The sequence below is a fragment of the Crocodylus siamensis genome, chromosome 4 (genome assembly GCF_052110815.1).
Source record: "Crocodylus siamensis isolate JL-2025a chromosome 4, ASM5211081v1, whole genome shotgun sequence".
Lineage (NCBI taxonomy): Eukaryota > Metazoa > Chordata > Crocodylia > Crocodylidae > Crocodylus > Crocodylus siamensis.
Window position 1 is genome coordinate 41,470,248 of NC_143398.1, and position 27,315 is coordinate 41,497,562.

A 27,315-nucleotide genomic window follows, 5' to 3' on the forward strand; every position below is an offset into this window, starting at 1 on the left:
CACACTCCAGTCATGCATTCAGAAGTCTCCATACTCTTGAGGATCAAGAAAAGCTGTTGTAGAGCCAACTTAGTCAGCTCCATGATAGTTAGGATTCCCCTGCATCAGGGCCAATTCAGATACTCTGCTAGAGCTGTTTTTTGGTGGAACAAAAGGACATAAGGCCAGCAATCTGGCTTTATGGCTGGAAAGAGCTACATACGTATACATCATTATCCTCTCAGAAAAGGCATTTCTGGGAGGCGGGAAGAATCGAGAATAAAGATATGCTGTAGAAGCAGCATGGAACATAAGCTGAAAGAAGTTTGAAAATAGAACACAGCCTGCAATGATTATATACAAACAGGAACTCCGGATTAAGGTTGAGAGGAAAGCTCATGCCTTTCCCCTGCCTCTTTTAGTCTTATACGAGATTTAGAATAATTTAAAACCTCATTTGTAAAATGCATTTTATCCCTTCTGATGTGTTTGTTCTTTTGCTCTTGGCAGCTGCTGTCAAAATGTATTTATATTAGGTTCTGAGGGAAAGAAAGGGAGAACTGGTTTATGGAGAACACAATTTACACCCCCTGCCACACACACTTAGATACATATGCGCACATGGATACCAGTCCTGTAGCCACTTGAAGTGCACCTCGGGATCAATAAAGGTTTCTACACTCCATTTGATTTTTCTTATCCAATATAGATGGCACTGTACTAATGTAAAGAAGATAAACATATGTATATTCATTAGCATATTAGTAAGATGAAGACTATACTCTGTGGCTGTACAGCCCCTGGCAGCAGGAAGTTGGCTGTGCTTGTCTCTTCCATCATTATGTCTTTGTGGACAAAGGAGGTCTCTTCGTACAGCACTAACAGTGTGGGTTGAGTCACCCAGTAGAGTATCCCTTAGAAATTAAAGTGTGGGGCTGCTAGTTCCTATAAGTGATTAGAAAGATTTAGCTGGAGTAGGGAAACAGAACAAAACATAAATGGCAAGCTTGTTATTGGCTGTCTTCAATATTTATTAATGAAGGAAAGAACCAAAAGGAGATCCAGAATAGGCTAGGGTTTTCTGGAAAAAAAGATGCTGGCAACTGCAAGAGAGGATTTGTACTTGCAACATGCTGAACAAAGCACTTAAGCAAATGATAAAACACATAAGTGGTTCCATGGAAATGCACAGGCTTACTGTGTGATAAAAGGTAACTATATTTAACTTTGCAATATCAGAGCCAGAATGCTTAGAACAAGGCAGAATGAGTGAACATTAGTCCAAGGTGAGTACGAGTACTAATGTGACAGTAGGCCCATTAGTAAATGAGGAGGGTGCTGGAATTCACAGTTCTGGGATAGATGCATATTTCCACATCTGTCCTTATTAAGAAAACTGAAGAAAGAAGGTGCAAAAGAAAAGAAGAAAGATGTGAAAAAATAGCTACTGATGATATGCAGGTAAGGAAATCTCAACATATACAATCAATGAAGTCTGGGATGTGACCTGAAAATGCTGAATCCCTGATAATTATTTCTGAGATATCATGAAAAACTTAGAAGTAAACAGAGTAGAGCAAAGCAAGTATGGTTCTTAGCTTCAAAGAAGAAAGAACAGTAATCCTTCATTTACCAATCAAAGAGTTTAATTTGAGACCCTAGCAAAATAATGGAGTAAGAGCTGAAAGAGAGAGAAAGAAAATAAGCTGCCAGCATTCAAAGGAAAATGGAACCATAAGCAATAAGCAGCATGGGTTTATAAGGAACAAATTGTGCCAGAAAAACGTGATTGCTTTTTTGATAGAATTGCAGAAATGCTGGATGAAAGATGCACAGCATGATTTTAATAAAGGATTTAATACAGTATCTCACTAAATCTCACAGAATTAATTCAAATTGCCTTGGACATGAGCACTGTCATGTAGATTGGAAACAGGTTGAAGGATCATAAACAATGTGTGACAATAAATGGAAGCGTACTATATTGAGTTGTGGGGAGATGGGTAGTGGGGCTGCTGCACAGTTCAGAGATAGTTCTTGTTTTAATATCTTCGTGGGCAAGAAAGAAAAGGAGGTAAACGGTGTGTAAATAAGCATTGCAGAGGATACTATAGCCAGAGCCACTGGAAAAACAGCAATAACTGGTAAGTAATATTAAAGACTTACTGTCTTTTAAATGGAATATGGGCAGGAAATAACAAACTAAAATCTAACTTAGGGGACAAAAAAGGAAGCAGCAAATTAATGCACTTGGGGAAAAATAATCCACAAAAGGAAGGAAAAACCTTGGAAAAAAATAAATCATGAGAGACTTCCCCTGAGGGGTGATGGTAGCATATTTAATAAGAGTTTGGTATGTGCTGTGTTAGACCCAACAATAATGCAGGTATGGATTGCATATACAGTCCTAACACTATAGAACAAGAAGGGGGGTGGGAAGCCTGTGTCCTTGGGGCAAGGTGTCCAGTTGGTGAATGAACTCAGGAGGCTGAGCAACAGGGACCAGCGTGCAATTCATGAGGGAGAATAAGAACTTGACACTGTGAGAGACTGGAAAGGAACCTGGAGCTGAGTGGAGATGGCTGGAGTCATCCTAGTCAGGCACTGATAACAATACAGTCCTTTTTTCAGTGGTTCCTTATGCCAGTTTCTCTTCTTTTCCCTCTTGTCTCTTCTCCCCTTTTTCTGTGCTGCTCTTCCCCCTTTGGGCATCTTCCCCATACTGTTTTAGGAGAACTATTTTTTCTCAGCTTCCTTATCTTTCCTCCTTGTTGCCATCCCTAGTTTACTCCTCTTTCTGTTTTCCATATGTTCTCTACCCATCCACCTGTCTTTCCTCCCATTTCTTGATGTTTTTTATTTTCTACGGCCTACTAGGGGTGTGCAAAATGAGCTGTATTTAATTCAGATTTGGCCCAAATTGGGGACAGTGATTCGATCTGATGATTCAGATCACTGTCCTGATTCAATTCAGCCGAATCTGAATCTGAAGATTCGACGCTGATTCAGAGAATCAGCGATTTGGCCATAGACACAGCTTTAAATGTTTTTTCTACATACCTCGAGGTACCAGGCATGGCGCATGAATGCTGCAATGCTTGGGTGGATGGAGCATGCCACAGGAGAATGGGCCCCCCCATGTTCTCAGTGGTGAACCTGGAAGTGGACCAGAAGTACTTCGGGTCCACTTCCAGTTCCGTCGCCAAGTGCCTGGGGGCCCCTGGACCCCTGGCTCAGCAATCGGCCACAGGGGGACCCCGGGTGCCCCCCCAGACCCAGGAGGTACCAGTTGCTGAGCTGGGAGGTGGGGGCCCCAGCACATTCCCCAGTGAACCTGGAAGTGGACTGGAAGTGCTTCTGGTCCACTTCCAGGTCTGCTGCCAAGTGCGCTGGGACCCCCCACCCCGTGGGATGCTCCATCTGCCCCAGCAGCTCAGCATTCATGAGCCTCCTGGTACCTAGAGGTATGTAGAAAAAACATTTAAAGCTGCGTCTATGTTCAAATCGTCAAATCTTTCAGAATCTTGTCGAATCAATTTGGAGAGACTACAGGGTCTCCTGATTCAATTCAGATTCGGAAATTTGGCCACCAAATCAGGCCAAATCTCCCCCCAGTCGAATCAGGGACTGAAGCTTTGCACAGCCCTGCTGCCTATCTATGTCCATCACAACTCTAACTGCCACAGTTGTCTTTATATGGATTTACTGTCCCCTCAACTAACTTCCAAGCCCCCACCACCCACCAACCCATCACAATACTTAATTACCCACCAGTCTTCTCTCCCATTATCACCAACTTTTTGCTGAGCAAACATCACCATTGGCACCAAGAACTGAGGAGTTCTCTATCTGACAATAGCTCACAGTCAGACCAAATGCAAACCCACCTCCAAACCAGGCTAAAGCTTGTGATAACAATAGACAATAGCAGGACCCATGTGAAACTGGAACGGTTTAAATCTATCTACAGGTGTTACACAAAAGAGAGAAACTCTGTTGCACAAGCCTTTTAGTTTGGGCTGGAATGCAATTGTCCTAGAAGGGAGAGCTGATCTCTCAGGTAGCTTGGGCCATTCTAGTAAATGGCTGTGTATCAAATGAAGAGCTAATACAAAATGGAGATCTGAATGATATGCTCATGGTGACCTGTGCAGCTAGCCAGAGTGACTGCAGTTTTCCTTTCCCCCCCTCCATTCCTAAGGAGTTGTCACAATTAAACTGATGCGTATAAAACAATGTGAGTACAAAATGGGATGGGGGTGTCTCAGAATCTCTAAATACCAGAGGGGAAAGAACCTGAATAAGTGGCAGGTACTGCTCCCCACTTACCGCCGCCACGCTCCCGCCACTGAGCTCCCACCACTGCCATGCCTACCCCCAGCCACCGGGGTCATGCGCCATTCATGAATGGATCATTACTATGCATTATGCATTTATAAATGAGTTAGTCTCTAAGGTGCCACCCTGTCCTGCTTTCTACCTGACTTTACACTAACACTACCTCTCTGAAAAAAATTTGTAAAAGTTAAATCTGCATCCACAAGTGCTCTGTTGCTCTTCCTTATGTTTTATTGAATTTTGTCCCTGGGAGAAAAACCAGCCTTGCTTTAGAAAGAAAGAAGACTTTATTAATTTTTACCATCTGAATTTCATGGCACAGCAAAACAGCAAAATACCACTTGTAGTATAACTAAATGTAGGATGGGTGAAGTCTTCCCACTTCCTCTGTTTCTTGCAATGCTCTAGGTTTTGTAGAACAACAAGACTTTTCTTCCCGGTCATGTGTCCCCTGCACAGAAACTTCTAAAGCTGGTTACTTATACAAGAGATAAAAAGCATCTCAAATGGAGTTGTGTGGAGCAGACTGAGGTGACTGTGCTTTCACTCTATACTCAATGTACAATCTGCTAAATTTATGATTTGTTTGCTTCCCCCACCCTTCTCTTTTCTGTCCAGTATAAAATATAATGTGTTCCCCTATTGTGGCTCTAAATAATGGACTGACTTTCTTTTCTCTCTCCTTCATTCCCATGTTAAGTGTTTTTCATAACCTGTATTATTAGGTGCTACACCTTCTGCTGTGTGAACAATGAATAAAACAGAAATGTAGTAATACAAGTAGGACTAGGATTCAGAGGGACCTGGACAAATTGGAGGATTGGACCAAAACAAACCTCATGAAGTTCATTAAGGACAAGTGCAAAGTCCTGCACTTAGGATGAAACAATCCCATGCATGGGTATAGGTTGGGACTGACTGGCTAGTCGCAGCTCTGAAGAAAAGGACCTGGGGATTACAGCAGACAATAAACTGAATACAAGCCAGCAGTGTGCCCTTGTTGTGAAGAAAGCTAATGGCATACTGGGCTGCATTAGTAGAAGTGTGGTCAGCAAACTGGAGGAAGTGCTTATTTCCCTCTATTTGGCACTGATGAGGCCACATCTGGAGAACTGTGTCCAGTTTTGCCCCTCCCTCTGCCCACCCCCAGCAGGGATGTAGACAAATTGGAGAGTCCAGCGGAGGGCAATGAAAATAGTTAGGGGTCTGGGGCACATGGCTTCTGAGGAGAGACTGAGGGAACTGGGCCTATTTAGTCTGGAGAAGAAAAGACTGAGGTGGGATTTAATAGCAACCTTTAATATTAAAGGTTAACCCCCCCTAACAGGGGGGTTCCAAAGAGGATGGAGCTGGACTGTTCTCAGCGGTGACAGAACAAGGAACAATGGGCACTCCTGAGAGCTGTTCTAATTAAAGCACCCACAGCCTCTCATGTATTCAGCATCCTGTGCTTCAAACTGGACATAGGGGCACCTTAACTAAACCTTATTCAACCAACTTAAGTTAAAGTGCCCCGCCATCATTTTGAGGGTGGGGAAGCTGAATACTCATGACGCTGAAGCTGCTGCAGCATGCTTATTAGCATGCTCCAGCAGACTTGATTAATCAATTCTGCTGTAATGCATGCTAACAAGCACACTTCAGAGCAGTCATCAGGCACGTGTTTAGGTGCCCAATGGTCTCAAGTTGCAGCAAGGGACATTTAGGGTATCTGTTAGGAAGAACTTTCTTACTAGGAGGGTAGTAAAGCACTGGAACAGATTACCCAGAGAAGTTGTGGAGTCTCCATTCTTGGAGGTTTTTAAGACCTGGAAGGACAAAGCCTTGGCTGGGATGATCTAGTTGGGAGTGATTCTCCTTTGAGCAGAGGGTTGAACTAGGTGACCTGCTGAGGTCCCTTCCAACCCAAACTGTCTGTGATTCTAAGTATTAAACATATTGTGTATTCCTGTGAAATATATACTGTTTGTCTTTAAGATGGCATAAGCCAGAGATCTTATCAGTAATTAATAACATTATGTTTCAAAACAAGAAAGAATTAAAGACAATGACCTTGTGAGTGTCTATGATGTGAACACCTGTGATGCTGGCTCTTCACAAGAAATCTCAGATCTTCTAAAAAGAGAAAGAGGATAAAAGGGGAAGTATGAAAAATATAAAGGTAGACTAAGCAGGATAAACCATGATGCACGAAACCAATCAAGGACAAAAATTACTTCGAGTAAATTCTCTCTCCTCCCCGCCCTTCCTACCCCCTTCAGTGAGCAATTGTTGGATGTGAATGCTGAGCAGAGATCCATGCATAGCTGTAAGCCTTTTCACTATAGTATAATAATATAGTGACTAAGATTATAACTTACCAAGGGAATGAATATCTGAAATGTCAAAAAGCCCAACAACAAAAAAAGCTGTACCACTGAAATCTATTGATTTCTTTAAAGTATCTGAAATTTAATAGGACACAAAAAGAAAAAAATATACTTAGAAACCTTTCCAGTTCTATACCTATAGATTTTCCATATAGGAAAGTGTTCTTTTTTTGCTGTCTTTCATGTAGATATTGACTGTAAAAAAATCTAAACATAATTTCAGTTCTTGCATGTAATAGAGAAAAAACTTACCTTGCTGTTTTAAATATGGTCCTCTATGGGCTTACCAGTCTATTGATGCATGGTTCGGTAGAGACTAGTAATGTCACAGCATAAAAAGGATCCAGAAGAACAGCGCACTAAAGAGTAGTGAAAAATTCAGCTAAACAGAATGTGATTGTCATCAGTGTCAGAAAGTTCACTGTAACAGAAGATCTTATCATAAGAGGTAAGCAGCTGATATAAAAAGTATTTAGGGTAGGCAAAAGTCCCAGAAATATTGTAAAACACAGCTAAATGAACTGTTAGAGTAGCTGAAACAAAATGAAAACATCAATCACTAAACTTTTTGGAACTCTTCTAAAAGTTGTTGCAACAACAAATGGTGTGATGAAAATAATCATAATGAAAAATTAATTATCTTTAAAAATATCTAAAGAATCCCATGTAGATTGCTGAAACCAAATAACTACGATTAGGTACAAAAGTGCAACAGCTACCCAAAGCTTACACAAAACTATGTCCCTGTCAGGAAAGGAGCATCTGTGTAATATCACTCCTCCGACAATTTTTATGGCAATGCACAGGCACTGTCTTATGCCCTGTCTTATGGAAACTAGATCTGTGCAAAGCGGCTACTATTCGGATTTGGCTGAGTCGGTGACTCGAATCACTGTCCTGAATCGATTCAGTTGAATCTGACGTGGAGATTTGGCTGCTGCTGAATGTCTAAATCTCTGAATCAGCCAGGCCCATCCCACCCAGCCCTGCAATAGCTGCCCCACCTGCCCCAGCTCCTGACTCTTGTTTTTAAAAAAGCCCTGACTCAGCGGGTACTGCCAGGTAGGGGGGTGATCCTTGCTTGCCCCCCACTGCCCCATGCTAAATGGGGGGTTCTGCACAAGCCCCCTGACCCCTCCCCTGCTGCCCCAGCCCCCCCATGGCTGCCCCACCTGCCGTGGCTCCAACCCTTTAAGAAGAGAAAAAACCCAAAAAACCCCTGGACTCACTGTTCCTGCTGGTGGGGGGGCAATTCCCGCTATCCCGCACTGGCCTGTACCATGTGGGGAACTCTGCACAAGCCCCACAAAGGCCAGAGGCCGCTGCAGGAGCAGTGAGTCCAGGTGCTCTTCTTGGGGTTTTTTCCTTAAAGGGCTGGGCAGCCATGGGGGGGCTGGGTGTCAGAGGGCTTGTGGCAGAGCCCCCATGCAGCATGGGGCAGTGGACATCGCCACCCCTGCCTGGCAGCAACTGGGCTTTTCCTAAAGGGCCGGGAGCTGGGGTGGGCAGGGCAGCCATGGGGGGATTGGGGGAGCAGGCAGGGGTTGGGGTTGCTGGGAGAGCAAGCAGGGGATGGCGGCTGGCAGGGGTGGGTCTCTCGCCCCTCCCCCAGCCCTAGTATTTATCAGCTTGGACTTGGATGCAGCTCCCTGCTGCAGCCACTGGGGACTGTCCAAATCATCAAAGCTCTCCAAATCTTGTCTGAAGATTCAGAGAGCTTTGAATTGATCCGGACCTTTTAACTGGTCCCCCTGATTCAATTCAGATTCAGAGATTCCGCCACTAAATCAGGCAGAATCTCCTCCTAATTGAATCACCACCCAAAGCTTCACACAGCCCTAATGGAAACTGTCTAAAATCTAACGTGAACCTAAAAATTTTCATTCTTCCTCCTATCTGGCCTTTCCACAAAGCCAAACACTTAACCAAGTATGACAAATGTGTCAGAATTGTCAGCTGAAAGCAGTAATTTAGGGGCCTTTTGTGTGTTCAAAAATCAATTTTCTGTATTATAAACCATGACACAGAGAAAGCTGTGCACCACCACGCATCTCAGTGGTAAAGTATTAGTGCTGTAAACTAACTTACTTGTAATACTACTTAACCCTATTTTTCTTTATCCATATTTCTTCCTAGGCTTATGTCAAAAAGCATTATGCCTGTTGATTCCTCTTTCTCCCCTACAAACACTGAAAGAAACATTGCTCACTAACATAGCTATCTTTTAAGAACAAGCAATGAATTTATCATATCTGTTTGCAAGGCCCTTTGGGAGACTTCAAGAAGAAAGGTGCCATACATACAAGCTCATTATCATAATTAACTTCACTGATATACCAGCTGAGCACAGAAGAATCATGCAGAAAAAATATGACAAAAAATAAAGTATTTTTATGTGTCTTTTTTTCCTTGCTGGTCATTTTATTTTCCCAGTTATAAACATTTTAAGAGATAAAGTTTGCCTTTTATTGAAGAGCCTCGGACTCAATTTCAAAACTTAACTCTCCCAGATAATACCTATACTGTGGATGCATCTACATGCCCCCTACAGCGATGTAGTGACGCGCTACCATATAGCCATAGTGGTGTGCTCCCCCAGTATAGCATGCCACTACGGCAACGTAGTGGCAAAATATAACTGTATGCTGCATGCACATTGCAGTAACCACCTGTACTGCACCGTGCTGTTGTATTTCCTTTTGGAAGTTGTAAAGCATGGTGCCATAGCAGTGTCACCCTATGGTGACGTGTAGAAGCACCCTGTATTGCTAAGCATGACTAAAATGGCTTAATTTTTATTATGGTACATTTAACAAGAGTAGTGTCTATTTCACAGCACTTGTTCTCTTACAGTGATAAATATCATATAATTCCCATTGTCACATCTCTCAAATAATAGGATTAAAAATGGATTCAAGGCAAATGAGAATTTTCAGAGCTCTTTGTGTAATTGTGCAGTGTACGAGAAAGAGTCGTACTCCTATATAGAAACTGAATCAGCCCCTAGATGCAAAAACAGTTTGTATGATCTACTCACAGCAGATTCAGAGTGCAAAATATTCTCTTGGCTCGGGGATTTGTGAGATGTGGTCTACAGGCTGGATTGGGCCCACAGACAGGCCCCACGTGCCGGATCCAGCCTCCAGGGCTGGTCTGGGCATGCCTTGGCATAGCTGCCTGTGTTGTGCTGCTTGCAATTGCATGTTGGCTGCAGTGCTGTATGCATCAGCCCAAGCCCTGCACACAGGCCCAGTTTGGGGTGCACGCTGCATGTGGCACCACACCAGACCAGCCTGTTGCACAGGTTCTGGCAGACAGCCTGCCTGCCTGCAGGCCCGCTCGGGGTTGGCCCGATTCAGCTCATGCCAGACTGACTTCACACACCACATGCTCTCACAAAATACATCTTGAATGACCTTCATAACCCTGAGTTTATATTGTGAACAGGCAAGATGTGTTAGCAAAAGCAGAGAAAAGTGAGTTTGGATTTGGCATCACACCAGAAATGTTTTCAAAATGCTTTGGGACTAAACAGGGACCAAACACACTTAGAAGTGTTTAATATGAATGAAAAATAGAAAGAACAGTGTTGGAGGAACTTAAGTTTAAAGCTATTGCCACTAACAATTGTACTGTGTTTGAGTTTGGCCGGCTTTGGTTAACTTGGAAGTCGAGAGGAAGGCGGTTAGTGGGAAGCTAGGATGCAGAGAGGGAGTCAGGAGTGATACTTCAGATTCTGAGCTGCAATGATCGTCTTTGGCTGGGATGATCTAGTTGGGCAGGGGTTGGACTAGATGACCTCCTGAGGTTCCCTTCGACCTGATTCCAGGCAGCGGTGAGGTGTGGGGGGCACGTGCACCCGTGAGAGCTGGCCACCCCCTCTCAGGCCGTGCTTCCCCCGTAGGCGCTGGGTGCCGGGGCGGGCAGGAGCGCCTCCCAGGCTGAAGCGCTGGATGACGCGGCTGCGGCGCCCCTGGAAGTGGCTGCCCCCCGCTCGGCGAGACTGGCTGGGGGGGACCCCCTCGCCGCCCCGCTTCAGATGGCACCAGTTGCCAATGATCCCATGTCACCGCCCAAGCAGGAGACAAGGAGAGTCGCTTCCCCTTGGGGAGCTTCTGATGCAGATTTGCTCAAGGGGAGGATACCGGCACTGAACCTGGCGCCAGGCTTCCTTGCACATTTTCATGCCTGGGCACCCTTCCCCTTCCTGCTTGCCTCATGCTAGGTGGCTTGCTTTCCCCTCCCCTCGCCCCTGTCCTGAGCTGCGCGAGATGAACTCACGACACCGGCGCTGCCCGGGGCTTCCCGCGCGGGTGGCAGAGAGCGCGTCGGCTGACTCCCGGGCCGGCAGCGCCCGCGGCCCGAGCTCTCCGAGTCCCGGGGTCCTTGGCGCCGCCCCGGGAGCGGCCCCGCCGGGGAAGGGACGGGGGCGGAGGGAAGGGGAGGCGCCGGCAGCCCCTCACAGCGCAGGTGGCGGGAGCGGGGGGGCAGCGGCCGCGCAGCCCCGCGCCGCTCCTGCCCGCCCTGAAGGAGGAGGCAGCTGCAGCCGTCGCCTGTCGGCGGAGCGCCCTCGGCGGGCGGGGCGCGGGCAGGCAGTCGCGGGGGGCGGTGGCTCCTGCGGGCCCGCCCCGAGCGCCCGGGGGCGGTGGCTGCGGGCGGAGTTGGGCAACCTGTTGGCGCGGCGCGGCGCGGCGCGGCCGGCGGGTGGTGATGGCAGCGGGCAGCCCCGGCCCCCCGGCGGCGCCGAGCTGAGCGGGGCCGGGGCCACAGTGCGCGCGCCGAGCCGGGCAGCCCCGGCCCGGCCATGCCGCCGCTCGCCCTCGCCCTGCTGCCGCCGCTGCTGCTGCTGCTGGTGCCGGGCGCTTGCCCCGCGCTGGCCCCGGCGGGACGGGGCCGCATCCCGCCCGCGCAGCCGGAGCCCGCGCTGCCGGAGCCCGCGCTGGTGCGGAGCCGCCGAGGAGCCGCGAACCGCTCGGCGGGCGGCGCGGAAGGGGGCGGCGAGGGCGCCCCGCTGGCGCTGCCCTTCAATGGCTCGGCCGTCCCGCGGCGCAACGGGAGCGGCGGGGCGCGGCGAGCCCGGCTCAGGAACCCCTTCTACCCGCTCAGCCCGGAGTCGTACGGCGCCTACGCCGTCATGTGCCTGTCCGTGGTCATCTTCGGCACCGGGATCCTGGGCAACATGGCCGTGATGTGCATCGTGTGCCACAACTACTACATGCGCAGCATCTCCAACTCCCTGCTGGCCAACCTGGCCTTCTGGGACTTCCTCGTGCTCTTCTTCTGCCTCCCGCTCGTCATCTTCCAGGAGCTCACCAAGAAGTGGCTGCTGGAGGACTTCTCCTGCAAGGTCGTGCCCTACATCGAGGTAACGGCCCCGCTCGCGCCTGCCGCCCCCCGGCCCAGTCTGGGCAGCGCCGCCCGCGGTGGCCCCGCGCCCCGCGCCCCGCGGGGCCTGTCGGCGCCTCCCTGCCGGCCCGCGGAGAGGGGATGCTTGTCCCGCTCGGACCAGCCACAAGTTTTGCAGCGGTCCCAGCAGAGGGACAGGTGACTTCTTTAGCCAGCCCGCTGGCTCTTCCTTTCCTACCTGTGTGCGAAATGAAGAGGCTGGGCGTGCTCGCGGCAGCCAGAGCCGTTTGATTTGCGAGCGGTGGTGATAAAGGTGTGCATCACCCCCTAGCAAACACTTTTTCGAAAGGGAATGAAGTTCCTTGCGCCGCTTACCCGAAGATGAGGCATGTGTTGATTGACAGAGCTAGTCAGACCTGGGTTTGCTCTCCCTCAAACTGAACAAAAGTCTTGTTCGTTCAGACTCCACTAAACTTGTATTGCTTCCTGCCTCCCCAAAGAGCGGGAGTTATCCCTGCAGAAAGCAATGTTTAAGCCTTTCCAGCAAAGCAAGCAGCTCCTTGCTCGAGGGAGGTGCCTATATATTCCAAGATGCATAAATGTGATATATACACTATTAACTTAGGCTTCAACTTCCAGAGCCCTTGCTTATTTATTTGGTTTTTCTTTAAAAAATGACCCGGGTTTCATTTAAATCTCTGCCTCTTGGCGACTGTTCAGGGGATCTGCCAAGCAAGCTTTCAGCCAGCTGGCGAGAGTCCTGCTACATTCAGGATCTCCACTTTATTTATTTACTGGAAGCAGAACACTGAAGCTTGTTGGTAGAGTGGTAGCCCGTTATTTTGGCAAACGGTACTGTGTGCCTGTGACACTGTATGATGTTATTTTTTACACCGAGGGTAGCAGTAGGTGAGCAAGAAATTACTGAACTGTTATTCCATTAACCCTGAAGAATGGCTTATTGGACATGAGGGAACATGCTGTTTCTTTTATCAGTATACAAAGTGGCATCAACCCCAGTGTAGAGGAGCAATAAATAAACTATATGTAAATCGCCTGTGATATTTCTTTGGGATTAGGATCAAATACTTGCATAACATCAGTTGCCGCTGAAGTAACAGCTATTATTACATCTCTACAGCAGCTACAGTGTATTACTGGTACTCGGTTGGAGCTGAGGCTGTGTTATGTTTTGATGCATTAATTTGAGCTCCATGGTAGACCATTGCTGTGACATGAAAAACTAAGTCTATGTTTTATGCAAAATAATTCATATATTAGAAATAGTCAAACAAAGAATTATGCAGTCATACAGAATTTATTTTGCTGACACTACATACCTAGTAATGAATACAGCAGTGGACTTAAAATGGCAAAATTAAATGTTATGGTCAGTTTTACAATAACTAATATATTAACTGAAATAAGGAATATGCATTTCAATTAAAGCAATACCTACTGTATCTGAAATAATTCTAGACTTTCTAATAGTGATATTTTTTACTTTTTAATTTCCTTATGCTTAGAGTTGCATAGGAAATAGGAAAATCTTTTGTAGAGCTGATTCTACTTACGTGTCAGTAATTGAAAATGGCTTTTATGTCCTGTATTATCTGACACTTGCACAGTATGGGCACATCTTTCTTGAAAATTAATTGCTTATTGAAATAGTTTGAGGTTGCAAGAACTGTGTTCTTTATAAATGGGGAAGGAGTACAAAACACTACATGTTTTAATTAACTTGTTAATTTAAACAGATCAGGTATAAATATCATTTTCCAGAAGTCTATAAGCTACTGGTTTTCTTTTAAGCAAAAGAATATAAGGTTTTATATAGGTGTTAGTTTTGGCAGCTGCTGGCTTTACAGCTAAAGGCCAGTATCTGGAAAAGCATCGCAGTGATTTAAGATTACCCATGGGACCCATACTTCTAAGTTGCATTAAAAGGTTTCAGGGTCTTAAAGTGGGGTTGAAGTACTGATGTCTGCGAGAGTGATCCTGAGAATGACATGCAGCTGCCACTGACCACTGGAGGGACCAGAACTCCAGATAGCTTACTGATTACTATAAGGCTTTGTAGATGCCCAGTCTTGACAGGACTTAGCAGCTGGATGACAAGCTCACACCTACCCTGACTGGTGGAGGAACAGCTAGTTTTTAGATCCCAAAGTCCCTCAAGATGCCGGTCATTCTTCAAGCTGTACTTTGGCCTACTGATTGACTTACATAACATGAGAGAAAGAAGTCCTTGATTCCAAAAACAATTTTTTTTGATCCAGTCCCTACTCCCAATATTTTTTGACCCAGTCCAAAATGTTTTTTGATCCAGTCCCTACTCTCAGCATAGTTTCCATATATTACACCAGACAGTCATTGGATGAAATACTGATTGAACCTCAAGGCTCCCTCCTTGCAACCCTAACCCTATGTTACACGGCTATGCTCCCTCTTATACTCTCCTTCTGGCCTCGTGATTCTTGAAATACTTTGTTTTTTCTGAACAGTTGTACAGTTTCAAGAGAAGGGACAAGAAGACTTCTGCTCAAAATAGCTTGTGGGTAGGACATTCTTAGCGATGGGAGATGTGCATTTAAATCCTCTCAGGCTAAGGAGGAAATCTGATGTGGGTCTCGCACTTCCAAGGCAAGTGGTTGGGCTGTTATATAAGAGGTGTTATATACCATGACCTCCTCTGGCTGTATTTTAAAGTTAAGAAGTCAGCTCTTCCCAGTTCTTCCAAAGAACAGCTGTAAGTGCCTACTTAAAGGAGGGTGTTCCAAGCTACAGATCCTGAGTAGAGGCACTTTTCTGAGATGGGCAAGATTTCTATACTCAGTTTCTAGCTAGCTAGCTCTTGGAAGGTTTGCTTTCTTTGGTGGCTTTCTGATTAGTGTGCTGGGCATTTTGGATGTCATTCTGAGATGCCTTACTCTCCTGTGCATTGCACAGGGAGCCTGGATTCCACTGTGCAAGAAACTTTAAGATACTTAAATCCTTTCCTGGATCTAGTTCCTGGCCACACTCCCACCTTTAGTTTCAAAGTTGCACAAACTTGTTGCTCAGTAGAGAATATCTAGTTACCAAGAGCAAGTTACATAATTGTGATATGACTCAGCTTCACTTTGTACTGTATATAAGTCTTAACTAATTTAAATGAACAGTATTGAATAGTTTTAGTTTAAGGTTTGTGACTAATTACTATCTATTAGTGCTGCTTATTGGGTGTTAATAGTGCAGAATTTTCTTACTGAGCACATATAATCAGTTTTATAATTGCTTATACACTTTTGTTAAATTAATCTATCCACTTTGTGTGTGAATTGTCACTGATGTGCCTAAAAGCTTGCTCCTTTTAATAGTGTTTAATTTAAAATGCACTTTTCCACATATGATTAAGAACTGCAGCTAAGCATATGTTTTTATATCACACATGATGCCACAGTTGGGTCATGTGCAGCTGCCTTTCAGACTACATAATGGATAAATCCCTGAGAAGAGTCTTGAACAGCTTTTGGAGAGATGTGCTTAAATGGATCAAAAGAGCCCTTTACATGTGCCCAACAGGGAGAGAACTACTGTGGATAAACTCTTGGGTGGATACAGGGGCCAGCAGTGTATCTTCCTCTTCCTGTTATTCTTTAATAATCCTATGATCGGCATCTCTTAAATCTATCCACTGTTTTATTTAGGGCCCTAGATTTGTATTTCGATATCCAATATAGACATACAGATTTTAAAATTTGGCTTACATAATTGTATTCCTTTCCCACCTGTTTTTCTGAATGTAATTCTCTTTAAAGAAGCTTTAGGAGCAGCCACAGGTCAGAATCTGCAGTCTGGAGGGCAAGCAGCAACGTGGAATGAAGTGGAGTTGGCAGCTTCCCTTCTGCCAAGCTCTCTAAATGTGAGAGCTAGAACCCCCAGCCTTTTCATGGTGGGAGGGACCCGATTCCTTCAACAGAAAAATTAAAGCAGTGGTTCTCAACTTTTTTACATCTGTGACATCTCTAGAGAGACTTGAGGTAACCCTCAAAAATGCCAGCTCTTACTTTCTCCCCTTCCCCCCCACCTTTTTTTTGACTACAGAAAAATAATAGACCTCTGTTCAGTTGCAAAGAATTCAGAAAGACTGCAACAAAGCAGGACAGGTTAACACTACAGATTCCTAGTTAAAATCTTTGGGTTTATCACATGAGTCATGTTTGTCCACACAGCAGTGCTAACACTGTGGCATCCTGCAGCCCCTTTGAAAGGATCTCAGGGCATCCTGGCTGAGAGTCGCTGGTTTAGGTTGTAGACAGGCATTCTGATTGTATTGCTATTATGCAACTATTACATCTGCATGGTTCTGTAGCAGTAAAAGTGTAGCTAAACCTCCCTGACTTTACCCCTGCTTCCACCCCGTGAAAGTTAGGGTGATATAGCTCACTCACTACAGGACATAGCAGTTACAGCATAACAGCTGCAGCACACTTCAAGCAGAAGTTTTTTTCTCTTATTTCAAGTGACTACAAATGCACATTTGTCCATATCCTTAGAAAGGAATTCAACAATACAGAAAGATTGAGCTTCCATTCCCTGAGCATGGGGTCCTATATTTCCCACCTTCCACTTCTGCCTCCCTCCCCCATTTCTCTTGCACTGTAAATGAAAAAGAGTGATAACCAAAATTAATAAACTTTTTCTTTTTCTGAGTGCTTAATAACCATTAGATAAATACATAAATCCCACAGTGATGAGAGGTTGAACTGATATAACTGGAAGATAGAAAATAGAGAGGTTCAAGAATTTGTTTAGGATCATAGTGGCTAGCTTAAGGTGAGAAAAGGTCAGGCTTAGAAAAGGTCCCTGCCTTCTAGCCCTTATTCAAACTTAACAGGAACCTCTCAGTGTGATTGTGTGTGAGAATATGTATTTTGCTATTAACGTATATAACAGAGGTCAGCTATTTTGGCTAAAACTGGAAATAAAGTTCTTTAAATGTCATGGGAAAAAAAAGGTTATATACTGAGAGACTAAATGGTTTAGGGATTCAGAAATGAGTCCAGAATGTAGTTCCCCTGGGGGTGCCAGTTTGAATTCAGTTCAAGTTGGTAGAGAATTAAAACAGTGCCATCTGAGGCCTAATCTTTAACATGTATTAAATGAGTACATGGCATTGTTCCAGTGTCTGGTGGGTAACTTCCAGCTCACAAAAGCCACCACAATTAGCATTCTTAGTGGAAAGTGATTGATTTGGCCTGGAAAATTAATTACTCTTTCCCTCTAGGGTTGGTCCCTTCAGGGCACATTTGAGGGATGTAAGTGGGCTATAATGGCAAAGCTGGCCATTCTGGACCCGTTCCAAACCTGTCAGTACAATCATTTTGTGTGCGTTGTATTAACAAAATAAATACATATTTTTTTAATGGATATTACTAATCTCACTCTTCTAGGGCTATCATTGTACCACATCTTCCCCATTTCTTTCTTTCACCTTCATACTTCATTTAAGTTCAGTGAGGGTTTTGAGCCTCACAGGTATCCAAAAGTACAGAGAATTTAACTTTGAGGCCTTAGATTACTTGTCTGAGCATCTTCAGCACTTATCTAATAATAAATAAAGATTTTAAAAAGAACCTTTAATAAATTGCTATCCTTTTATTTTATAGCTGCATGATGATATTATTTGGTGTTCCGTCAGCATTTCTTTCCTTTACAAACCTCTGTCTTTAGGGGTTTATAAATTGTCCATAAAATTCACTTTTGGCTTAAGCGTTGCATGCAGCGTTTCAGCATGGAACTGAATTTGTGTTAGACTGGGTTTAAAATTGGGTCAGCAATATCTAAGTTATTACATGTGTGGAAAGAAAGGCAGCATCTGATACCATGGCACTACTGAATGCTGTCTTGATGTAGATCCCACTGCTGATATTGAGTGTATGACAGGGTTGTCCATGTTAAGTCTGAAGGTACAGGTTTTAATAATGTTTAGGTGCTAGCAGATCCTTATGTAAAGTAGTGATGAATTTGGTCCTTGCTGAAAGAAATTATTGAATTCTTTACTAAAAATGTAGGTTGAGTTTATTGTTCATTGATGGATCTTGAAAAAGAGAGAGAACTGAAAATGTAATTTATTAAACCAAAAAAAATGACATTTCTTTGAAAACAAAAGGGGAAATATATCTAACAGACTATCACTTTCTCCAGTGTTCTCAATGAATAGAATATGAGTGCACTAATAATTAGCTCTCATATGCTGACAGTATGGTTTTACTTTCCCTTTAGAAAGAGTTCAAGAATAGCCTTCTGAAATCAGTATTCAATAGCAGCATGATAGGGCATAAGGAAGTGTAATAAATACAGACCATGTGTGTCCAGTAATAGCTTGATACTAAGGCTCTGTGACCAAATCACAAAAAAACAACCCCTTTTCCTATGCAAGTGAAACACTTCCACAATAACAACTTTCATGATTATCAAACTGCTTTTCTAATCACGAGCTTGACACACCTCTTCTCCCAGGGTAATAATCTTGATTGCTAGTATCAGAAGTTTATTGTGATGCTAATCAGCTCTGGCCACTGTATTATTTCAAGTAGTTGTGGCCTTTATCTGTCTTAAAACATAAAGCAGGATGGGGGACGTATATATTTTTTGCTTCATTGTGACCTTGAGATTGATATTCAAGGTTCAAAAAGTAGTATATTTAAAATGGTCATTTTAGGTCATTTACTGTGAATACTTAATTGTCTAATATTTTGCAGTATTCAGTGTATTTCTTTTAATAAATATAGAAAATACACAAACATTTTACAGATAAATACATTTGGCCAACTGTCTTGGGCAAAGCTGACAAGTACATGAGGGCCACCACTGTGGACTGCATTAACAGTATGTTAAGATTATGCAGTTAGTGTAGATACAGGACAGTTGTAATAAGATAATAGACTAGTCTCAGGAAAAAAAATCTTTATAATCTTTTTATGCGTATAAGGAACAGATAGAGATGGGCTAATAGATTGTCATTCTTGGCTCAAAATCTCTTCATCCAGTGGTCTTCATTTCTTAATGACTTTGTCACAGCAGGAGTTTAGATAACTGGAGGTTGTTTCAGCAGTTGGGGCTGGCAGTGTGTTATGCAGTTAAATGAATTATGTATGCACTTACCCAATATACACTGTATGCTGTGATCTTTTTTGTAAACTGATCAAGTTCCATCTCCAAGCTAGTTCAGTTTTTTGAGGTGCTATCCCCAAATCTTGTTCCTCTGAGCTGTAAAGGCTACCATCACATTTTTAGTCAGTTTTCTCATGGCCAGTTTATACCCTTTTATTTTTGTGCCAACATTGTTCTTTAGCTTAAATGAGTTCTTTTGTCTCCGCAGCTCTGCTTGAATCTATTCTGAGAGGTTTTTGGAACGCCAACATGCCTGCAGCACGCAATACAAATGTGTCCATGTGCTTGCGTATATTCGTTATGGATTAGGATGTGTAGCCTTTATATCATGAAGGCAAATGCACATTACTATTACATTTTAAAAACCCACTGGACTACTGTATAAATTGGGTATAAACATTTAATATTTATTTTAATGAATGCCCTATCATTTATCTCCCAGGTGTCTCTCAGCAGTCTCCTGGAGATTTATATCCAAGTCCTGGAGACTCCAGGGCAATCCTGGAGGGTTGGCAACCCAGTCCCCAGTGTTTATCCACTTACGTTTATAGACAGTAATAATATCACCTCTCAGCTTTCTCCTTGGTAGATTGAATAAACCAAGATCTTTTAGTTTCCTCTCATGAGATTAGGCTCTTTATTCCTTGTATACCCTAGCTGTTTTTCTCTGAACCTTGTCTATATATCTTTGGGGCTTCCACCTCAACCACCCTTCAGTTATACAAGACCCTGATGAGGTATTTAGCACTCTGCCTGAATTCTGTCCCTGAAAATCTTATTTCTGCTAGCTTTCCCCAATCCGTTTAATCTGCATTGCATCCATGATCACCTGGAGGCGTTGTCCCAAGGCAAGGACTGAGTGTTGTGGGAGAGTGGCCACGAGCAGAAGTAGGGCAGATCGCTCAAAGCTGTAGAAGATTTGGTTACTTGTTTAACCGAATGAAAGGGGACTACAAGGGCAAAGCAGAAAGGAAGAGAATGGGTGTAAATAAACTGGCTCGCTCCTCCAGCGAATATTTTGATTAATTTAGCGCCACAACCAAGGCCTCAGTTCTTCAGTTGGTTTGACATAGTCACTGAAGGGCCAGTAAGCAATCCTAGAATTGTGTAGTATATGAAGGACTGCCATAGTGCTCAATAAAATAATGCCTTAGTGTACATTAGGAATGTATACACCGTCCTTTCAATATTTTTAGAGAAGCAAAAGCAGTAAAAAAAAAAAATTCTTTGACAGATTCCCATGGCAGTCTTGTTCTAGGTGTAGTTTATCTTCCCCACTATCAGATCAGGCCTCTTATTTTCAGTCATTTGTTTATGTGGGATTCTCAGTTCTTGTAAAAGAAGCTAAGACATCACTTCTTGTTTCATGAGTATCCAAGAAGGCAAGAAACAAGAACTCTGGGCTGTAAGAGGCTTGCCTGGAAAAATAAAAAAAGTTTTTTGCTACTTAAAATATGTAATTCTATAAAGCTAAAGACATAACAGGCCTGATTCACTATTGTGCTGTATTTTACGCTGGTGGAACTCACTGGAAAAATGAGTAGCTGAATCAAGCCTCTGCTACAGTGACTTATCCCATTTAAAGATTGGCTGCTTTTCATTGACATGCCCTTTTGTGATTCAGCAATTAGGTTTGTTTATAATGTGTTTTCTGTATTCTTCAACTATCTAGGCACATCCCAGGAGGTTAAAGGTAGAACACTGATCATAACCAAGGAAATGTGGAGTTTTTTCAATTTAACTTAAATCCTTAGTATTACTGTAACATTTGTGAAGTTTAATATGCAGTTTATTAGTAGAAAGAAACACATTAGTGCTGAAATAGTTTATAGAAAAGTAGCTGGAATGTCCTCGAGTCTAGCTCTCACCCACACAGGCTATGAGTAACCTTCATTTACTTAAGTAAAATTACTCGTATCTTACAGTGTTTGGGGAGGAATCAGACCCCTGAATTGCTTTAAGGCCTGGAGAAGGTAGGTGAAGTGAATTTCAGGTCATATTTATCCTGTAGAAACTAGTCAGGGTTTAGACTCAAGTGTTCCACCGTATTTCTTTTTTTATCATTCTTTTCCATAGAATCACAAAGTTTACTAGTGTTTAAAAAACAGGAAACCATTGCATGTCCCAGACAAACAATAGCTTTATTTAGCTTGGTTTCATTAATAAATGAACAGTAGAATTTTCAAAGCTGATTTCTGCTATTCCTAGTTTCCTCTTGCCCTGTTTCACTGTCTTCAACCTCTAAGTCACTGGTCAATTAATGTGACAGGAACCCCGTAGGTTATGTTTGCTCACTGTAGATATGCCTTCTTTCATTAGTCCCCTTTAAAAGCTGCGGAGTCTCCAGTGTCCTAGCCACGGTGCAGTGTAGTAATGCAACACAGAGGCAATCACACGAGGGGTTTTTAAACCATGATGGGGGTGGGGAGGATATGTTTTACTTAATAAATGCACTCTCTTTTCCCTTGTAATGATGTTTAAGTTCCATTAATTTCATTTAAGTCTCAGAAATTTTTCTTTCTCCATCTACCTAAAGAGTTTGGCCAGAGCTGGCTATTGACGTTTTTGGTATTCATGTTTGAAGATCTGGCTAGAGTTGTTGGAGCCCCTTTAGGAAACCTGTAGAATATGCGCATGCATGCATTTATCACGTGTTTCTGGGACAAAAATTCCAAGTCTAAATTTGCTGATTGGACTCTTCTCAGCCCTGATATATAAAACTTTTTATTAGTTAGGTTTGTCATCATTTCCTTTGAATGCTTACTAAAGGTTTTCCTACAACTCTTGTTTTTCTTCAGTCGTTTTTATTTTTTGCTGGTGTTTCCCAAGCTTTATGCTGAGCCTTATCAGACAGTTTAACACTCTAAATTAATAGGTTTGCTTATTAAAAATGTTTAAAGTACTGCTTTGTCATCTTTCACTATTCCTCCCTTTGCAGGTTAATTAATAAGAGATTGCATCTTACTCATTCCATCTCTCAGGAAGCTGCTTCAAAGAATTACCCAACTAAGCCAATGCCTTACAATTTTAATCCTCACTGTCTAATACTTTGCACTGATATTGAATTTTAGCAATCAGAGATGGTCATTAAATACTGAAAGCCAACATGAATGATACATTTATATAACTGCTTTTAATTGCACAATCTATCTTTGCAGACCTGTTTATGAGTTGTAAATAAACAAGAATCTCTCAAAATTGTGATAGAAAGCAGAATACATTTTGAAATGCACCCTTATTTAATCTTAAATATAGCATTCCACATTGTATCAGGTAAGCAAAAATTACAGTCAGTTGCCCAATATTTCCATCAATGTCACCAATTAATCATGTGAACATGTGGCTAATTCATTCTAACAAGTATACGTTTTTATAAACGATTGGAAAAATAGTTTAACAATTCCTGTTGTTGTAATTTCATCGCTCTTTTGCATCAGTACAGATTAGATACAACAACAGGTTACAAAACCATAAAAACAAATAACTTAGAGTGCAGGAAAGCAAAAATCAAGGGTCTAGTCTTGATTTGACCTTGAAGTAAATACAAGTTCTGCTTTTGAGTACGACTTTATTAGAAACTGAATTCAGTAAAATGTACTTAAAGTCTGTTGTTTTGCAAATACGTTTGTAGGATATTGAAGGGTAAAATGAAACAAAATGATCTTTTGTGATCTTTTAGTATCAGATTCCTATTTGCAGTTTTTAAGCAAGGAAAGATATCCATTACTTAGCATTTGTCTCTTGCAGTGTGTTTTTGGAACTTTGTCCAATTCAGTTTTAAAGTATGTATATAATTGGCCAATGGTGAGAGAGGGTGCCTATGTTTTGGGCTGCGAGAATTGAGCATCTGGCCTCTTACATCAAGCTGGTTAGGATATTTTAAACCGGGTACTCAGCAATGGAGGAAACCTAAGGTACTAATCACTTCAGATTAGTGGTAGCTAATATTTTTCAAAATTTCAACTTGGTGCATCTTCATCTTTGCCAAACATATTGAGATGCAGATCTGGCCTTTTTCTGAACAGTCAACAAGGAAGGAATACCTTTAAAGGAAAACATACGTTCAGTATTTCTTTCACATTTTAATAGTTTTGGTATTTTTCAACAGCGGTAATTTGGAAACTAATTATATTGAATTTAACTTTACCTGATATATGATAAAGAAAGAAGTTTTAAATGGACAAAAATATAAACAGGTGTAATTAATAAATTAAGTGTACTTTGTTGGTGCTCTGTACCAGATAGTCATTTAAGCAGTTTATACCACATTGCATTATATTTTTATATTCTTTGGACAGTATCAGTATTAAAATGTGTTCCCTTTTCTGCCTCACAGGTAGCCTCTCTGGGAGTCACTACATTCACATTGTGTGCCCTATGTATAGACCGATTTCGGGCTGCCACTAATGTACAGATGTACTATGAGATGATTGAAAACTGCACATCAACTACTGCCAAACTAGCTGTTATATGGGTTGGCGCTTTGCTTTTGGCACTTCCAGAGGTAGTGCTACGTCAGTTGATAAAAGAAGACCCTGAATTTAGTGGCAGTCTGCCAGGGGAGCGATGTGTGGTAAAGATTTCTACTGAATTACCTGATACCATTTATGTATTAGCTCTCACGTATGATGGTGCAAGACTCTGGTGGTATTTTGGCTGTTACTTTTGCTTACCTACCCTCTTCACTATTACCTGCTCCCTAGTAACAGCAAGAAAAATCAGAAGAGCAGAGAAGGCATGTACAAGAGGCAACAAGCGACAGATTCAACTGGAAAGTCAGATGAACTGCACTGTGGTGGCTTTGACCATTTTATATGGGTTTTGCATCATTCCTGAAAATATCTGCAACATTGTGACTGCCTACTTGTCCACAGGGGTCTCTCAGCAGACTATGGATCTCCTCCATCTCATCAGTCAATTTCTTTTGTTCTTTAAGTCATGTGTTACCCCAGTCCTCCTCTTCTGTCTTTGCAAGCCTTTCAGCCGGGCCTTTATGGAGTGTTGTTGTTGTTGCTGTGAAGAATGCATCCAGAAGTCTTCAACGGTGACGAGTGATGACAATGACAACGAGTACACCACAGAACTTGAACTATCCCCTTTTAGTACCATCCGCAGAGAAATGTCAACCTTTGCTTCTGTTGGGACTCACTGCTAACTAACTTTATGGCTTTATTTTTAGTATTCTTCTTTATTTTATTTTTAACATCATATTTTCCTTGTTGGAATAAAATACACGAAAAAATCTTGATGGTAAGAACTGCCCTGCAGGCCAATTCCCATACTAACAGTTGTGCTTTGGAAAATAATTTCTGTTTTAGTTATCAAAATGAGAGAAAAAGAGCCGGCGTGGGTTTTTACAAGCATTAAATTGGTCTGGTGCTAGTCTTTTTCCTGTTTGGGGATGAAGAAATCATGTCACTCTATCTGATTTAATTTCTTGTTAGTTTATTTGATAATCACTGTAACTTGATTGCATAGATGCATTTGTGGGTTTTTGCAAAATGTTTAATGTAAAAGATGTGGTGGAAAGTATTTGAAGTTAGTTTAAATCCCATTTACTGTACACCATTGTGAAATGATTTGGAGTTTGGAAAATTTACAAAGTAGTAAAAATAAATGAGATTTTATTCTTTACCTTCAGTGTCAACCCACATTTTAACAAGGATGTCCATAAAAATAATAAATTTCTTTATTAAAGACAAAAAAAACCTTTGCTTTATATAGAATACTTTGAATTGATCATATTTAATTTATCATTCTTGTATTAACACTTGGCACATGTAAAGGAGATCATTATAATGGTATTTGCTTTATGCAAGTAGTTTTTAAATGTTTATAAGGAGGGTTCAATATGCTACATTTAATTTCCTTTTCCCATCTGTAACTCTACAATGTTTAAGTTACTTTGTTCTTTTTGAGAAGCAAGCTTTGTTTTCATATTGAATTATATGGTGTGACTTCAGTAGTTAACTTTCCTCTTTAATTTTTTTTTTTTTTAACACTGAAGTCATATCTTAAGTGTCTCAGTGTAATTCCTGTTGGTGTCAGTGAGAGTCCCACTGCACAGTAAGGGCACTGCTTTGCCACAGGTTTGGTGACAATAAATGAGAGAGAGTATAATATGTGGAAAGTGAATTCCTTTTTTACTTTGTTTTCCTGGTAGTTGCACTTTCAGACCCAGAGGGCTTGACTCAAAGTGCTTTGTTGTCTGTAGAAAGATTCCCACTGATTTAACTATGCTGTGTGGATCAGGCCCACATTCTGAGATATACCATGAATGTTAAAAATGAGAATTATGGAAACAAATCATAAGCATTCAGTATGCATCCTTCACAGAGACCATGATCCTCACATCTTTTTTTTCTGAACTGTGTTGTTTTGCTGACTGTCTCTTACTCTGCACAGATATAAATTGGGGATCATCTGCTCTAAATACTGAGTATAGTGTAGAGACACCTGAGCTAGCCTGGGTTCCAGAAGTAACCTAGTCAGGACAATGAGGAGTTTGTGCAAACTAACTTACCTTGCTGCTTGTCTGTGATGGCTAGACTGCTTATTTAGAATGGCTTGGATATCTCTGCTACATAGCAGACTTCAATGTCAACATAAGCTACGAGACTGGTTTAAATAAAAGATTCATTCACAGGTAACAGAATCGGCATATGCTCAGCATGTGCTCTGAAATTAAAAGTAGTTATAACTGATCCAGTCTACTTCTATCTACATACCTGTTCCTCTCATTATTCTCAGTATTTAGTTATATAGCAAAAACAAAAGAAAGGTTATTAGTCTGAAGAGCTATCTGCTTGACTCCTTGTTTCTCTCTGATTTTGAATCAGGTAGTCTTTATTGCATTAGGCCTTAATAACTTAAGCATGTGAATAGTTCTGCTATAACTACTGTTAGGCACAGGTTTAAATTCCTTGCTGAATCTGAACCTAAGTTCTCAAACAGTTGGGTAATGTGCTTATCAGCTCCTAAAGGCAGGAGCTGTTTTGTGGACTTTTTCTCTTTCCAGTCCCATTTCTGTACACCTCCTGTGGAAGCTAAAATGTTCAGTTACATGAAATGAATTTTAGGAAAGTTGAAAATAAACTCCCTCAACAGAACAGTTACAATTACTTACCTACCCTCAGCCCTGCTGCTTTTTAATGCTACTTCTTCCCCGTTGCTATAAAAATCTACTATAGGAAACAAATCTCCCCTCTTTGCCCTATGTTAGCTATGAATTTGCAGCCTGAACTTGGTTCTGTTTGCTACCCCTCCAGTTTTGGTACAGTGTGCAATATACACCAAATACCTGGAAAAGTGATCACAGGAGCCACATGACAAGATACAAGAAAGTGCTTGGTTTTGCTTTATTTGGCCAAAAAGTCACCTGGAAGCTTTAATAGCTGCATTTATGAAACGCAAGCATGATGCTCCACTAGGGCCACACAGAGCCACTTGTCACTGGGGGAGATAAGGGAGGATTAATCTTTTCTTCAACTTTACAGCCTGCAATAAGAGCATCCACATGGCATCAGGATCTACTGTTTGCTAGAGATGAAAGGCTTTGTATCCCATCCAGTTCTTTCCTCAGTGAGAGTCACAATACACATATGCTCATTCTTCCAGCAATTTCTTTGAAATAAATCATCAACAGATTCTTGATGAGAAAAGATAAAGGGGGAGGGATTTGCAAATCAATAGAAACTTCATGGCTAAAATCCCATTCATCTGTTTGAAACTGTATCCCTTGATAAGGACAGTAAAAATCTCTGGCTTCATGCAGTGGGACTTGATTGTCTAAGGTTTAATCTGTAACTAAAAAAAGCAGGCTATTTCCAGCTCTTCGGTTGGTTCTCTGTAGTAGCTGGACATGGGTGGCACCATTTTATTCTGATTTGTATTCTAAATTGATTGAACTACTCCTACATTAAAAGGTCTGCATTGTTCTAGGGGTATAATATAGCGATTGTGACAGAAGCGTGGCTTGTTAGTGCATGTAGGTGTCAAATGATAAATGGTCTCTTTTGTTTGCTTTGAAGATTGTGCACTACATTTTTTTCCATCCTAATTCTAGTTTGTTGCTAGAAATCCAAGCCCCATTTTTAGTTTGTTTCTTTTTCCCCTTCTGCTTTTC

The 27,315-nt window shown here is 42.3% G+C and overlaps 1 protein-coding gene across 1 annotated transcript; it reads left to right on the plus strand.

Annotated features, from left to right (window-relative positions):
• Window positions 1-11,346: 11,346 nt before the first annotated feature.
• Window positions 11,347-24,824, plus strand: GPR37 (G protein-coupled receptor 37). Its single transcript, XM_090042165.1, has 2 exons — window positions 11,347-12,051; window positions 23,527-24,824. Exons 1-2 carry the CDS (start codon window positions 11,491-11,493, stop codon window positions 24,343-24,345), a joined length of 1,380 nt encoding a protein of 459 aa, XP_089898291.1. The 5' UTR covers window positions 11,347-11,490; the 3' UTR covers window positions 24,346-24,824.
• Window positions 24,825-27,315: the final 2,491 nt, after the last annotated feature.

Excerpts from the sequence above, each read along its gene's own strand:
- GPR37 (XM_090042165.1), top strand. The coding sequence starts at position 11,491 with ATGCCGCCGCTCGCCCTCGCCCTGCTGCCGCCGCTGCTGCTGCTGCTG. Across the intron at positions 12,052-23,526 it reads AGGTCGTGCCCTACATCGAG|GTAGCCTCTCTGGGAGTCAC; the intron begins GTAACGGCCCCG and ends TCTGCCTCACAG.